The following is a 15,736-nucleotide window of genomic DNA, read 5'->3' on the forward strand; positions in this document are numbered from 1 at the left end:
CCTGACAGGCAGTTCTTAAAAAAGGAATGGATTTCTCTTTTTGATTGGGTTGTCTGCTCAAGAGAACTCAGACAAGGAATTCCCTGGCAGTCCAGCGGTTGCAGCTCCGCGCTTCCATGCCGCGCAGTGTGGCCAAAAAAAAAAAAAAAAAAAAAAAAGAGAACTCAGACACTGTGGGTTTGGGTTTCCGCAAAGCTCTGGACCCACTCAGGGAATTCTTGGGGATGAGAAAAGGGGGAGAGGCCTCCCACGTGTGGGGGACTGTGCCCCATGTCAGCCGAGCAGCTGTGAGGTCTGGCCATAGCTCCTGGGGGTGTCGCTGCAGGAACCTGCCCACCAGCCTCCTGTACACTCAGAGTCACAGTGGGCAGGACACCGGTGTGGCTGCAACAATGGGTTTATTCAAAATTTGCAAAGCTGAACACGCAAGTGCAAATCTAAATTAGGAAGATCTGCCAGTGGCCCCAGGGTGGCCAGGCTAGGATGGCCCACAGCCAGTTCTGCTTGGCCAAGAAGCACTTGGGCCCCTCAGGCCAGTCCTTGGGTCTGAAGAGCCTGGGGCGTGGGTGCTCTTCCTCACCTAAAAGCCAGAAGAATACCTTGCTAAAGAAGAAAGCAAAAATCATAGTGTGTCTAAGGGGCTGGGAGCGGGTAAGAGAAACTATCCTGCCCTCTGGGGCTCCCTCTCTTCTTGGGGTGGGGTGGGGCCATGATAAAGGCAGGTGGCGGGGCTGGACTCAAAGCCTGCCGGCCTGCAAGGAAGGGCTTCCATGACTTGGTGGGATGGTGATGGATCCTAGGGGAGCCCAAGGGGATCCCGGGGCCTGGCACAGAGAGGCCCAGGGGATCCCAAATGGATTAACCACAGCCAGAATCAGTGGGAAAGCAGTATCATGGCTGGGAGGTCTCTGCCACCAGGGCTCGTGGTCAGGCTGCGGGTGAGACCCAGGCTGGGTCACCAGCCTGAGATGGGCCTGAAGGGGTCCCTTTGGCTCAATCTGGCTTGGCCTTGGGAGCTTTCTGGATTTAGGGAGCCGGATGTGGCTGAGACCATCTTTTAAGGGAGTCCAAGGAGACCTGGGGACCTCTGGCACTGGTGGCTGGAGGGCAAGGGCAGTCTACGTTGGGGATTCTCCAGGGAAGCCTAAGTCATTAGAAGCAGCTGGACAAGCAGGGGTGGGGAGTACAGCCATCGCTGTCGTGTTGGGGAAGCCCCAGGACATCACTGCCACAGGTCACCGGCTGCCGCCCCGTTGTCATTCTCGTGGAACTTGTGCAGGTGATCGGCGAACCTGTGGGTCACAGAAACCTTTGCTGAGGCCGAGTGTGAAAAAGAGAGAAATGTAGGGGGTGGTGGGGGCCACGGAGATCTCCAAGGGGCGTGCACCTTGTGCTGGCGTGGGGGCCGGGGACAGTGGGCTTGGCAGGGGCCGTGGGGTGGACCAGATGGGGGCAGTGATAGAAGGCTGGGGGAAGGCAGGGAACATAAGAACGCGGTGGTGCTGGGGGCCGAGGGTGGGTCCTCACTTCTTGGCACAGAAGGTGGCACAGTCCCGCTCCACGCTCTCGCTCCACGCCAGCTTGTAGAGCACCTGCCCAAGGAGAGACATGGTGAGCTGCCTGGGCTGCTCACGGCCGCTCCTGCAGTCCACCTGTGGCCCCTGGGCTTGGCTTCCTGACACGGGAAGCTGCTCGTGGCCCAGGCTCCAGGATGGGTGGGCCTTAGAGATGCTCTCGGGCCCACCGGTTTCACAGATGGTCAGACAGGCCTGGGGATGCAGCTGCCACCCCTAGTGTTGCTGGGTGCACCACTGGCAGGGCCAGGACCTCCTGGGCCCTGGGGTCAGAGTGGAAGCCCAGGCTAGCCACGTAGGGGCCATCTTGACTGCCCTCGCTGGGGGCGGGGATCCCTGAGGCTGGAGCCTTCCGTAGGCGTGCCCTACCCCCACCTCTCCCCACACGTGGTGGACGCGCAGGCATCACTAGGCCCCTGTATGTGCTGTGTTCACTAACTGGAATGCCCCTCTGTACCCGAGGAGATTCAGCTCAAGATGTCCCTTCTCTGTGCAGCCCACCTGGCTGTCCCTCAGTAGAGTCAATTAGACCTGTCTTCCCACCTGTCAGCCTCCCACAGCGGCCCTTCCCTCTACCAAGCCCCTCCGGGACTGGGCCCTGGGTGGAGTCAGCCGGGCTGCTGCCCCGGCCAAAGAGCCTGATGGGTGGGCTTGTGGTCCCCAGGGTGGGATGAGGCCCCTGATGGGGACAGAAGTAGCCAAGAGCAGACGCTGTGCCTGGGGGTAGATGGGGGGAGCGTGGTGAATGCATCCCTGGCCGCGCCTGGACACTCACCAGGAAGACCAGGCAGTGCAGGAAGAGTGTGTAGAAGAAGCCGATGGTGCGGGCCATCTTGTTGGAGAGAACCAGCCTCCCCTGGGGAACAAGCGAGGCGTGAGTAGGGCTGGGGCAGGCCTCACCCACCCCTGCAGGGCTCACCCATCCCAGGGCAACAAGGGGAGGGAAGGGCAGGCAGCTGGCCTTTCACTCCAGTGTTTAGGCTGGGAACTTGGGCCACAGGAATTCTAGGGAAGGGCGCCCCCTGCGGCACAGTTCCAGAACCTACCATGAGTTATGCTGCTTTCCCTGTTTCGGGTCGCATAGCTACTCCTTTTTTTTTTTTTTTTTTTTTTTTGCGGTACGTGGGCCTCTCACTGTTGTGGCCTCTCCCGCTGCGGAGCGCAGGCTCCGGACGCGCAGGCTCAGCGGCCATGGCTCTTCCCGGACCGGGGCACGAACCTGTGTCCCCTGCATCGGCAGGCGGACTCTCAACCACTGCGCCACCAGGGAAGCTCTCGCATAGCTACTCTTGACGGAGCCTGTGAGGGGCAGCGGGGTCCCTGGGGCTTTCCAGACTGGGCTGGAGGGCAGGTGACAAGGTGCCCAGAGTCAGAGGCCCAGGCCTGACACGGCGAGGGCATGGGGGCGGGGGACTCACCATGCTGAGTGTGGCCTTGTCCCAGGGGCTTAGGCTCAGGTATTTCCGCTGCCGCTCCTGAAGGAGGAGGAGGGATGAGGAGAGGACCCCAAAGGCTCCCCAATGCTCCAGCTCACTGCAGAGAGGGACCCTGCCCTGCTGTCCCTGCAGAATCCCGAGGGCCTTCCAGGGGCTCCCTGGTGCCCAGCCCCACTCAGGGTGACATCCTAGGCTCCCCCAACCTCTGTGTGAGCAGGGCCAGTGACGGGAGCTGCTGCCCCCTCTGCAGTGGCCGATTCTGCCTACAGCAGGAAGGTCTTCAGGGCAGGGGGAGGGGGAGTTACAAGCTCCCCGCCCCCCCACCATTAAGTCACCTGACACTGGGAGCTCTTTGCTTGTCTGCCTACCCCCAGAGTGTGCACCCAGGGCTAAGCCGGTCGCTGTCACACACCCTCCCATAGCCCTCAGCGTGTGTTCCTGGCACTCTGGGCCCACCCGGGGTGGACCCCGGGCCTTCACGGTACCATAGCGAGCCTGGGGGCTGCCCTGATGGTCTGGTGTGTCAGGGTGCAGTGTGAGGGGCTGCAGGGTGAGACTGGGGCTGGCGGGGGGTGGGTCTGGAGGGAGGCTGAGGCCAGGTGAGCTGGTGGCGGCCGGGTCCACGCACCCGCTTGCTGAAGGACGAGAAGGGGTCCAGGCGTTCCTCGTATTGGGTCGAGTACCGCAGCTCTGTGTCGTCGCTGCCGCCGCCCTGCGAGCAAAGGAGGAGGAGAGACCCCTGTCCCAGTCAAGGGACCCAACAGGAAGGCCAGGGCCGAGGAGTGCAGGCCGACAGCATCATAGGGAACCCCAGTTTCCTCCTTAGCACGGTGGGGGCGGGGAGAAGGCCCCGGGTGACAGTGTGACATGGATGGTGCCACGTGTCCAGGGGCACTGCCCAGGGTCAGAGGTCTCCGCCTGGGGTCAGGGCCACGGTGCCTCAGGGCAGGTAGGGGAACTAAGGCCCAGAGGGGGGCTGGAATGTATAAGATGGACAGGGCGGGGCGCCGTACAGGGAGGTGGGTTTGGATGGGGCTTCGCTGGGAGTGTGCAGGGTCGCCGTGGAGCCCCGGCCAGCACCTGGGAGACGAGGGAGCCCCAGACCCGCAGCGGGCTACCCACGGTGTAGTTTGCACGGAGTCTGGGCGCCCTCTGGTGGCCTGAGAACGGCTCCAACCGGTGGTTTGGGGGCCGGTGGCCGAGTCTTGTCCCAGGGAGGCCCCCAGCCAGCGTGTCACCGCTCCCCATCCTTCTACTGCCCATTCTGCCTCCCCACAGTCTCAGAAGGGTTTTCTTGCACAAGGTGGTCCCCTGTGAGGCCCGGGGGCTGAGAGAAGCCAGGGAGGGCCCTCCAGCTCAGAGCAGAATGGGTAGCTTTCTGTTGCATTCTCTTGATAGGTTTTTGGAATGTTGGACCAAATTCTGTTCTTTTGTTTTTTAATATAAGTTTAAAAGATAAGAATTCCCCCGGCCCAGGGACTTCCCTGGTGGCGCAGTGGTTAAGAATCCGCCTGCCAATGCAGGGGACACGGGTTCGAGCCCTGGTCCGGGCAGATCCCACATGCCACAGAGCAACTAAACCCGTGTGCCACAACTACTGAGCCCGCGCTCTAGATCCCGTGAACCACAACTACTGAGCCCGCGTGCCACAACTACTGAGCCTACGCTCTAGAGCCCGTGAGTCACAACTACTGAAGCCCGCGCGCCTAGACCCCGTGCTCCGCAACAAGAGAAGCCACTGCAATGAGAAGCCCGCGCACCGCAACGAAGAGTAGCCCCTCCTCGCCGCAACTAGAGAAAGCCCGTGCGCAGCAACGAAGACCCAATGCAGCCAAAAATAAATAAATTAATTTATTAAAAAAAAAAAAAAAGAATTCCCCAGGCCTGTCCTGTATGTTCAACATCCCTGGGGTTAAATTCCCACATCCTGGGGTCAACTAGTGGGTCACCCCCATTTCACAGAGGAGTCACTGTGACTCCTGTGGGCCTGAGTCCTGTGAACCCCTGCCTCTTGCTGGACCTCACCACCTCCTGGCTGGTTCTGAGGAACGAACCTCCATAAGGGCTCCACTGTGGGAGGCTCTCCCCAGCCTAGGGAGGACAGCTGGCAGGCACGGGGGGTGGGGGGGTCGGATGCCCTCTGAGGGCCCTAGCAGGTCACTGCCCCGAAGCCTCCCGCCTGGATGTGCCCGGACCACCCCTCTCCCTTGCCTGGTACACCTGGGGCTGAACTTGTGGAGGGCACTTACCCGGCCAGGGTAGCTCTGCAGGAACTTGATCTTCTCGAAGAGCTTGATGTTGTCAGCGCGCAGGCTGTCCAACTCGCTCTGCAGGGCTTGGATGGTGTGCTGCGCCAGGCGGTTCTCCTGGGGGCAGGCGGGTGGGCGGGTGGGCAGGTGGGCAGGGCCAGCAGTGGAAGGCGTGTGGGGAGAGGCCTCTGTGCTGGCACAGGTCCTGCTCTGTCTACCTGGAACCCCTGCTTGGCCCGGGGCCATGTCCTTGACCTGCCAGCCTCTGCTCAGAGCTGCCTGCTTCGGGGAGACCCCGCACCCGGCAGAAGTCACAGTTCTCGGATCACTTTCTTCACGTTGTTTGTTTATGGTATTATCAGCTTAAAAATTATTACCGAGATATAATTCATATAACATAAACATCACCATTTTAATGTGTACAACTCAGTTGTTGGTTTTTTTTTGGTACATTCACAGTGTTATGTAACCATCCCCACTATTTAATTCCGGAATATCTCTATCACCCCAATAAGAAACCCCACACCCGTCATCAGTCGCTCCCCGTCCCCTCCTGCCCCAGCCCCCGGCAACCACTGATCCACTTCCTGCCTCTGTGGAATTGCCTCTTCTGGACATTTAGTACAAACGGAACCATACAATACGTGACTGTAATGTTTGCCAATCTAGGGGCCAAGTGAAATGTGAACTCATTTTCCAACTTATTAAAATGCTTAAACAGGTGTTTTCTTCACACTGCGAAAAATTCAAAAGGACAAGAAAAGCCCGTGGTAGTGTGGCAGTTCCTCAAAAAATTAAAAATAAAATTACCATATGATCCGGCAATTCCACTCTGGGCATACGCCCCAAAGAACTGAAAGCAGGGACTTTGAGATAATTTGCCCGCCCGTGTTCATAGCAGCGTTATTCACAATAGCGAAAAAGGTGGAAGCAACCCAAGTGTCCATGGAAAGATGAAAGGATAAACAAAATGTGGTCCATCAATACAATGGAATATTATTCAGCCTGAAAAAGGAAGTTCTGACACACGCTATGACATGGATGACCCTGGAGGACATCATGCTGGGTGGAATAAGCTAGGCACAAAAAGACAAATGTTCTATGATTCCACCTATATGAGATGCCTAGAACAGCCGAATTCATAGAGTCAGGGTAGAACGGTGGTTACAGGAGGACAGGGGGACGGAAATGGGGAGTGAGTGTTTAATCGGTACAGAGTTTCAGTTTGGGATGATGAAGAAGTTCTGGGAATGGATGGTGGTGACTGTTGCCTAACAACGTGAATGTTCTTAATGCCACTGAGCTGTACACTTAAAAAGGGTTAAGATGGGGGCTTCCCTGGTGGCGCAGTGGTTGAGAGTCCGCCTGCCGATGCGGGGGACACGGGTTCGTGCCCCGGTCTGGGAAGATCCCACATGCCACGGAGCGGCTGGGCCCGTGAGCCATGGCCGTTGAGCCTGTGTGTCCGGAGCCTGTGCTCCGCAACGGGTGAGGCCACAGCAGTGAGAGGCCCGCGTACCGCAAAAAAAAAAAAAAAAAAGGTTAAGATGGTATTTTTTTTTTTTTTGCGGTACGCGGGCCTCTCACTGCTGTGGCCTCTCCCGTTGCGGAGCACAGGCTCTGGACTCGCAGGCTCACCTGCACGTGGGATCTTCCCGGACCGGGGCACGATCCCGCGTCCCCCGCATCGGCAGGCGGACTCTTAACCACTGTGCCAGCAGGGAAGCCCTAAGATGGTAGATTTTAAGTGATGTGTCCTTTACCATGACTTAATACAAGTACATGGTAAAAAGTCTAGATTTTTAGAGCAAAAGGTAGACTATTATAAATACTCTTTCCTCCCTATTTGATCTAATTTGAAGACCTTCTTTTAAGGGCTGTCTAGCCTTCCACAGTGACTGTCCCCTGTCCCCCAGGTGCGTGTGGGTATTCCCCGTCCACTGTCCATGAAGGCAGCTGTGAGGGGAGCAGTCCTGACGGTCCTTCATTTGAAGCCTCTTGCTCCAGAGCCCACATCACAGAGGGTCCCACTGGATCTGGTCCATCCTTGTCACCAGACCAGCACTGGGCCTGGCCCGCAGTGGGCGTTCAGTGAATGTCTCCCTCCCCAGGACCGCAGCCTGGAAACCCCGTGGGGGAAGCTGTGGGTGTGGAGAGCAAGGGTCTAGACATTCCTCCAACCACTCAAGCCGTGACTCTTTGAGAAGACAGAAACCTTCTTGACTCCTCTTTCTACTGGGAGAGTGATCGGGGGACCTGGGCTGGCTCTGTGGGATGCAGGGGGTGTGGGGGGGTCTGCAGAGTCCCTAAGGAGGCAGTGTGTGTGAAAGGCTCGCGTGCAGTCGGACGGTCACCTTTGCAGACTAGACTGCCCCTTTCCCACGGGGCTCCTCCAGGAGGGCCACCAGCTGAGTGCTTGGCAGCCAGCAAGCTCTCTCAGACCCCACAGAGCTCCTGGCATCTGTACGCTGTTCCTCTTCATAGGGTTCAAAGACTCTCTTCCCTGGGACCTGCCCCTGCTAACTCCCACCTGACTGAGATGTTTCTTCCGGGATGATGGTGACCACCCCCAAATCGTCTTCCTGGGCCAGGCTTCTGTCCTGAACTGGCTGCCTGAGTGACCTTCTTACCATCCATCCTGGCAGTGTTGGTCCCCTGCTTAAACCCTTCGGTGGCGCCCCAGCCTGGCACTAGGGACCTTGCCTGGTGACTCTCTGTTTTGTCCCTGCACTCCCTTCCGGCTCCTTGGCCCCATGTTTCCACTCACTCCTTTACCTTGAATGTCTGAATCTTCTTTCAAAGCCCAGCGTGGCATCACCTCCTCTAGGAAGCCCTCCCTGATTGCACAGAACAAATCTAATCCCACTGAGGTTTATGGTCTGTGACACATCTTTCTCCCCCAAGCTTGTGTGTCCTCTACGGTGTCCTCAGGTCCAAGGAGTGTAGGGGAGAGAAGGATGTGACTCACAGACTCCAGCTCCTGGTTCCGGGCCCGGAAGCGCTCCCTCTGGCTGGAGATGATGGAGAGCAGCGAGTCCACCTGGCCCTCGGGGAGGGTGCTGCTGGCTGGTGCTGAGGGTCCTAGGAGGGAGGGGACAGCGGCTTGGAGTAGCGGGAGGCACAGCTCAGCAGTGGGCCCTCAGGTCACCAGCCCCGAGGGAGCTCAGGCCAAGTGCCATGGGGTGGAAGCCACAAGATGCTGAGAGGTCGGGGAAGGGGGAGAGGGGCCAGGGGAGCAGCAAGGGGTGGGGCATGAGAATAGGGGCCTCGGGAGGGGGGTGTCCCTGAGATGGGCCCCTCCTGCCTGCACTGTCCGAGGGCCAGGCGCCAGTGACCCTCCCCTCGTTCTATACTTGGATCTGAGACCCTTGTATCTGTCAGACTGGGCCCCCACTTCCTGGGGAAAGCAAAGGGACACGGAGGGGACTGGGTACCCCCTACCACCGCCACCGTGTCCTGGCCCAGCAGCCCTGGGTTCTGGCCTCGACACCCAAGGAGGCACCTCCCCTCCAGCCCTCTGGCTGCATCTCAGGGCTGAGGCCTCCCCAGGGAGCCAATGCCCACCAGCCTTCTATGGCCTCTGGCAGGGCCGAGGGCGTCAGGGTCCCATGGTGGGGGGGTGAGGCCTAGAAGGGCAAGTGGGGGGCTCACCCCCTCTTTTAGGTTTCTGCTGCATTGCTGGCGTCGAGGCCTGACCTTTGAGGGAGGAGAGCGCTCTTTAGGGCCCAGGGCCCAGGCCATACCACCTCTTTTCCCTTCCCGCCCTGCCCATCACTGCCTAGGCCCCTCCTCACCATAGAACAGGGCGGTGGCCTCCTTGATGGGCTCGGGGATCTTCTCCAGGCCGAGCTCAGCTGCGCCCTGCAGGTGAGAGGAAGAGGTCAGGGGGCGCCTCTGCACTGGGCACTGAGCACAGCCTCCCAGGGGCCAAGCAAATAGGGGGCAAGGAGCAGGAGGGGCGGGCTGGAGGCAGGGGTTGGGCACAGCGGTGGCAGGACCTAAGAGGATGCCTCATGTGGGCCACTGAAGATAAGGCTGGGCCCCAGGTTCACCCCAAGGACAGAGCTCAGCGGTGGGGTTCACACCGGGTCTTTTGGCCCTGACGGGCGTCAGAGGCCGGGCGAACCGGGCCCTGCCAGCCAGCCTGCTGTGTGGCCCTGGGCCAGCCCAGCTTCTCTCCCTGAGCCCCATTTCTTCATCTGTAAAATGAGGTGGGTGATGTGATGAGCTCTAAGGGTCCTTAGGGCTCCAGCCTTCCCTGACCTCGGGGCCTCAGGTCCTCTAGCTGTGAGATGGGTGGATAATCCCGGCCTTGCTTCGCCCAGAGCTCCCAGGGCAGAGGTCCAAGCCAGTGCCCGGATGCAGGGGGCTTCGTGCCCTGTGCCCTGTGGCTGGGCATCCCGAATTGGGCCTTTGTGATGAAGTGAGCAGACGAAACCCAGAGGCTGTAGGTGACGGTCCCTGTGGGGCGGGGGGCGGGTCAGGCGGACACCAGCTGCCTGAGGAACGGGCCGTATCCAGTGAGGCCGAGAGAGCCCTGGGCAGGTGGTGAGGGGGCGGGGTGGGGGGTGGGCTCACCTCGGCGTCCGGCCGCTGGATGGACTGGATGGTGCTGAGGTCCTGCTCCAGGCGGGCGATCAGGTCCCTCTGCTCGGCTGCTGTGGCCATGACCTCAGTGACGTGGACCTGCAGCTCTGCACAGCGCCCTGTGCCAAAGGAAGACGTGGCCGTCAGAGGCAGCCTGGTGGGACCCGCGGTGCTCTCCCGGCTCTGTGCCTCCCAGCCCACAGCCTGTGCCCCTGCCCGAGGGACCAGCATTAGCCCAGACGGCAGGGGTGGGGCACTCCTGGCATGAGCTGCTCATGGAATTCTCTGAGTAGGGGAAGGGGCCCATGTCAAAGATTTAGGAGCAATGGGCAGCCCCCTCCCCGGCTCCGCTGTGACCAGCCCCTCTCCGTCTCCAGGCTTCACTGCTTCTGTCAAGCAGGGCAAGGAAGCTGAACCCAACGAGCCCCAAGTTTCTTCCAGGGCTGATGCCCTGGGATAATGACCAGAGAGAGGCCGTGGTGGGGGTAGGAGTGGGGAGAAAGGTAAGGGAGGTGCAGAGGGGCGCAGGCCGGCCTCCCTCAGACCGAGCAGGGGCCGGGGGAGTGAGGGCTCCCACTGACACCAGACTTGCACGGCCCCCTTCAGCGCAGCGTTAGGGGTGGAGCAGCTCCCTCAGGACTCCCCTGGCCCACAGCCCCGTCCCTCTCTCCCAGCCCGGTGCCAGGTGTCTTTACAACAAAGCGAATCCAAAATAATTCTGTGTGGGGACTTTCCTGCCTTTCTGGAGGGTGGGAGATGTTGCCGAGTCTCCCAGCACAGCCCCCGTGGGCGCCTTCAGCTGCTGTCGGCAGGGCGGATGGCGGTGGCCTGGCAGCTGGGCAGACCCGAGTTTGCGGTCTGGCCCTACTTCTGGTTGGCTGTGTGACGCTGGGCAGCGACTTGCCCTTTCTGGGCCTAATTTATAAAATGGCGACAGTAAACCCTGCTCAGAGCCGCGGAGAGGGTAGCAGAGGCCTGAGGCCTGAGGCCTGGAGTGCTGTGCTTTGGGGTAGACTGGGTGGCCACCAGGGGGCACTGTTGCCTCAGAAATGCCCCCAAGGCCTCAGGCTGTGGGCAGTGCCAGGAGACTGGCCCCGGGCCCTCCTGGGCAGACTCACCCCTCACGGTGTGGCCTGCTCACTGGACAGCCTCACCCCCACCTGCTCCATCTCCTGGGTGCCTGCTGCACACCCAGCCCTTTACACACCTCACGACAGTCCCATCAGTCAGATCAGATGATTTCCATTTTACAGATGGAGGAACCGAGGCTTCCCGGCCTGGGACCGTCCAGACCCCAAGGTGTGCACCGCCGACTCTGTCTAAGCCCTCCCCACATCAGGGTCTCCCCGCTTCAGGCTCTGAGTGGATTTCTTCCATCAGACACCACTGAGCTCCTTCTGTACCTGGCGGGTAGGTGGTGTCGGCCGAAGTGAGGGGTCCAGTGGGGCTGGGGAAAGAGGCTGGAGCCGAGGGCGGGGCTGGGGTACGGGGGAGGAGCGTGGCTGGCAGGGCCGGGGCCTCAGGAGCTTTAAGCAGAGCCCAGAGGGGAGAGGCCCAGAGAGGCCCCCCAAGTGTCATCACCCGCCAGCCTGGGCGACGGGGCCTTGGTGACCATCCCACATGCACAGGAGGAAGGTGGACGGGAGTCATGGTGAGGTGTATGTAGGGAGAGGGCATCATGATTAATTTTAAAAAATTAAAAAAAAAATTTTTTTTTCCCACCGTACCGCACAGCATGTGGGATCTTAGTTCCCTGACTGAGAATCGAACCCACGCCCCCTGCAGTGGAAGCGTGGAGTCCTAACCACTGGACTGCCGGGGAAGTCTGAGGGCATCATTATTAGAGGTGAAGGACCTGGACTGAGGGAGGCGACAGGTTCAGTTCTGGGCACCGGGCGTCCATAGGGACAGCCACAAACAGGACCACGTCCAAAAATGGCTCTGGGTGGACAGACCCCCGCCCCCCCACCCCGGGGATGAGTGGCGGGTGTGGAGCCCAGAGAGGGCTCAGGTGGGCAGCCTCCCACCTTGAGGGATGAGGGCCCCGGGGACACAAGGGACGGGGTGGAGGTCGGGGAGCCCGTGGAGAGGTGGCCTGCTGCTCAGTCCCGGGAGGTGTGCACGCAGCGTGGTTCCGAGGGGACCCAAGCACGGCACAAACGTTGGCTAAAATGTCAGTGAGACCATTCCTCGGCAGGCCCCTGGGTAAGGAGCGGCTTGAAGCTCCAGGAGCCGTCCGTGGGCGGAGGGGAGACGAGGGGACATCCGGGCCGGGTTCCCTGCATGTCTGTACCTGTCTGGTGCTGGGGGGTGGGTATCCAGGTCCCTGCCCGGGCACACGTGACACCCTGAGCACGTGTGACGGCCCTGCCAGCAAGCCCTCTGTGCTAGGCTGCCCCAGCCAGCGGGTGCCAGGCCACTCGCTTAGGCTGGTCTAGAGGGCCGGCCTCAGCCACTGCTGCAGACGCTGCCAGGCAGCGGGTGAGCCGCTGAGGAGACCTCCGGGGGTGCACGGCTGAGTGATGGCGGTGGCTGTTCCCCAAGAGGTGGCTCTGGGTGAACCTGAGGGCCGGCTGGCGTGCCCTCACGGCGCGTGCGGGGGTAGCTGCCCGTGGGGCACCGGGAAGAAGCCGGGCAAAGGCGGGGCAGCGGAGGTGATGGGGCAAGGCTGCGGGAAGGCGCTGGGTGGGCCCCGCCTCCCCTCACTTCCTTCCGTCTCCTCTGCTGGGGGCGGGAACGTGCAGACCCAGATTTGGGATCACGTCTCTGGGTGGCCACTTGGTGTCAAGGGAGGGCCCTGAGCTGGAGTCTGGCCGACCTGGGCTTGAATTCTGGCCCTGGGGCAAGGCAGTAGAAGGCCCTGGAAAGAGTCGTGACCCCCATTGTTGCGGAGAACCCAGGAGGGCAGGCCCGTGCTTGGAAGTGGCCGCCCAGATGGGGAAGGGGTGAGCCGCTGGGTGGTTGGGCCATGGCAGGTCTGAAGCGCTAGTGGAACGGCTAAGGGGACGTGTATGGCGGGGAGCGGGACCCACAGGCTGCAGATGCAGGCTGCGGAGACCTCCGGGTCTTGGGGTGACTGAGCGCCCAGCAGCGGACGTGGATGCCCAGAGCGTGCTGCGTGAGAACGGCCAGAACTTCTGGGGATGCTGACCTTTTCAGGAGTGTCCCGAAAAGACCCGGAGAAGAGGTAGCAGGAAGCAGCGGGGAGATCAGGAGGAAGCGTGTTAAGACACCAAGTTGAACAGGGACCGTCAGTGAGTAAGGAGGGGTCACCGGGGTCTCAAGAAAGGCTGGAGCGTTCGGGCAGGGTTGTGGCGGAGCGGGGGAGCAGTAGGGGTGCAGAGGTGGGGACAAGCCCGCTCTGGACGGACGCCAGATGGGGGGGCGGCATGCTCAAGAGATGCTGCAGGATGGAGTGTCTGCAACCCGGGGAAAAGCCTGTGCAGAGAGACAGGCTGCGTCTTGGAGGGGGAGGGGCAACAGAGGGATGAGCGCGGGGCTTGGGGCTGGGGTGGTGGAGAGAGACCCCTCGCCTCTGAAAGGTGGCCCACGTCAGGTGGGTCTGAAGCTTTATGGGACCTCGTCCTTCTGGGAGAATCCGGGAAGGGCTTTCTAGGGGGTGCATTTCAATTTCACAGAGGGGAGAAAGAAAGCAAAGCGACGTCAAGGTCAAGACTTAAGAAGACAGGACTACGACTGCGGGTCAAGGCCTGATTTCTGAGTGCAGGGCGATCAAATGCACAAACGTACCCCAATCGCGATCGGGTGGTGTCATACCCAGGGCTTTCCCGAACACGGGGGACCCCTTTATTAAATCAGCCACCTGCGAGCCAGGCGGGAGATGTGCACTGTCTCTGTGCCCGGCTATCCCCACGGGCGGCCAGAGATGCCTCCCTGTGCCTGCAGATGCCAGCGCCTCGCTCTGCGCGTCCTCAGCAAGTCTCCTCCGTGTCCTGCGGCCCTTGCTTCTCCCCACAAGCACACAAGCACATTATCCTCCCATCTGAAATGCACACCCTCCCATTCTCTTGACCCCACTGACCCCTCCAGCCAAACTCCCTGAAGAAGGTGCCTCGTCTCGAGTGTCCACTTCCGTAAACCCTCCCCGTCAGACTTGGACGCCCACTCCACCAACCGTCCTCGCCAAGGTCCCTGATGGCCTCACACCTCACTCCGTCCTCCTTTCTCAGCCCTCATCTTACTGAGCCATCAGCACCTGTTTCCAGGGAACTGTCCCGGGCCTCCTGCCCTGCTGGCCGCTCCTTCTCGGGTTCCTGTGCTGGCCCTTCTCCCCTCTAAGGTCTGAACGCTGCTGCGCCCAGTGCGCCGCCCCTGCACGCTTTTCTCTCTCCTCTCATTCACTCTGGCCACCTCGGGCGCCATTTATAAGCCGATGACCTTCCAATGCACGCACATCCCCAGTCTACGCCTTCTCCTGGGCTTATCCTCCACTTGGCTGTCTAAGTGACGTCTCAAACTTAACGGGTCCGAACTGAAGCCTGATTCCGCCCCCCCACACCGCCCCACAGTCTGCTTCGCCCCAGCAGGAGCCCCAGTCCCATGGCCCTCTGGGCTGAGAGGAGCAGAAGCAAGGCCATTCTTCAGTGGCTCAGACCAAACCCCTGGGGCCATCCTTGCCCTTCTCCAACACTCCTTACATCTCATCTGTCACATGTCCTGCTTTTGGCTTTCTCTTCCAGATAGATCCAGAATCCAATCAGGTTCACCACTGCCACCACCTGGTCCGGGTCGCAACCTCCCATCTGGATTGTGGCAACAGCCCCCGCACTGGCCTCCCTTCCTCCACCCTCACCCCTTCAATCTAGTCACGAAGCAACAGCCAGAGAGTCTTTTAAACAGTAAGATCAGACCACCCTCTGTCCAAATCCTACAGGCCCCCGCATCCCTCAGGGTAACAACAGCCAGAGCCCTGCCAGGCCCCACCTGCCGCGCCTCCCCCTTGCCGCTCCGACCTCGTCGCCTCCCGCCCCTCCCCTTGGTCACTGTGCTCCAGCTGTACTGGTTTCCAGGCACGTTTGTACCACAGGACCTTTGCACTTGCTGTTCCCTCTGCCTGAAACGTTCTTCCCTTGGGCGTCTGTATGGTTCATTCCCTCACCTCTGTCAAGACTCCATCCACATGTTACCTTCTTAGTGGGGCCTACCCTGACCGCCTGTTTAAAACTTTAACCCCTCCACTTGCTCTTCCTGTCCCCTTGCCTGGTTTTACTCCCGTAACACTTAGCACCGTCTAAGTGGCCATGTGATTCACTTATTCATTGATTATGTCTATCATCTTCCTCCCCCCACTAGAAGGTCAGCTCCTTGTTTGTCTCCTGCTATAACCCCAGCGCCCAGAGCAGTGGTCCACAGTGAACCCTCAGTGTGCGGTTCGCTGGTGGATTCCGCCCAGCGGGGAAGCACCATTTCCTCTAGGTGGGAGGTTGCACAGGGATCCCCAGGGCTGCAGGGTCTCCCAGGTTGGGGCAGAGGTGGCTGGGCACAGGCGGCAGGAGCCTGGCAGGGCCAGCTGGCCTCTGCTGGACCCACCACCTGATAACTGCTCAGGCCTCACCCGGATCCCTCCAGGCTGTGCCCTGGCACTGGGCCAGCAGATCTGCCAGCGCAGAGCCCCAGGGCGACCCTGCACCCCAATCAGTGAGTGCATACTTGCTGGGGGGCTACAGGGGGTGGAGGGCACATCCTCCCTGGCTGGGGCCCCCTCACTCCAAGTATGGTTGCAGACTCTGTCGGCTGCACCCGAATCTTTCCTGACATCAGAGAACAAGCATCACCTAGGGAAGCATCCCTCCAGACCTGGCTTTGTTCTTACGAACGGTACGGTCATCCGCCTCCCACCTCGCACGCCCTACCGCAGCACCGCGGCTTC

General features: G+C 60.5%; 1 protein-coding gene across 4 annotated transcripts in view; it reads right to left on the reverse strand.

The window, feature by feature from the left end:
* Positions 1–381: 381 nt before the first annotated feature.
* CUX1 (cut like homeobox 1) overlaps positions 382–15,736 on the reverse strand; it is a 371,021-nt gene continuing 355,666 nt past the window's right edge. For all 4 annotated transcript variants that reach the window (XM_079944241.1, XM_079944240.1, XM_079944249.1 and 1 more), the window contains exons 15-23: positions 9,838–9,965; positions 9,054–9,120; positions 8,228–8,340; positions 5,260–5,376; positions 3,639–3,722; positions 2,993–3,049; positions 2,350–2,430; positions 1,528–1,592; positions 382–1,292 (exon numbers count right to left, since the gene is read on the reverse strand). In XM_079944241.1, coding sequence (XP_079800367.1) covers positions 1,223–1,292; positions 1,528–1,592; positions 2,350–2,430; positions 2,993–3,049; positions 3,639–3,722; positions 5,260–5,376; positions 8,228–8,340; positions 9,054–9,120; positions 9,838–9,965 — 782 coding nt within the window. In that variant the 3' untranslated portion in view covers positions 382–1,222. The remainder of the gene's footprint in view (positions 1,293–1,527; positions 1,593–2,349; positions 2,431–2,992; positions 3,050–3,638; positions 3,723–5,259; positions 5,377–8,227; positions 8,341–9,053; positions 9,121–9,837; positions 9,966–15,736) is intronic.

This window comes from Stenella coeruleoalba (genome assembly GCF_951394435.1).
Source record: "Stenella coeruleoalba genome assembly, chromosome: 15".
NCBI lineage: Eukaryota > Metazoa > Chordata > Mammalia > Artiodactyla > Delphinidae > Stenella > Stenella coeruleoalba.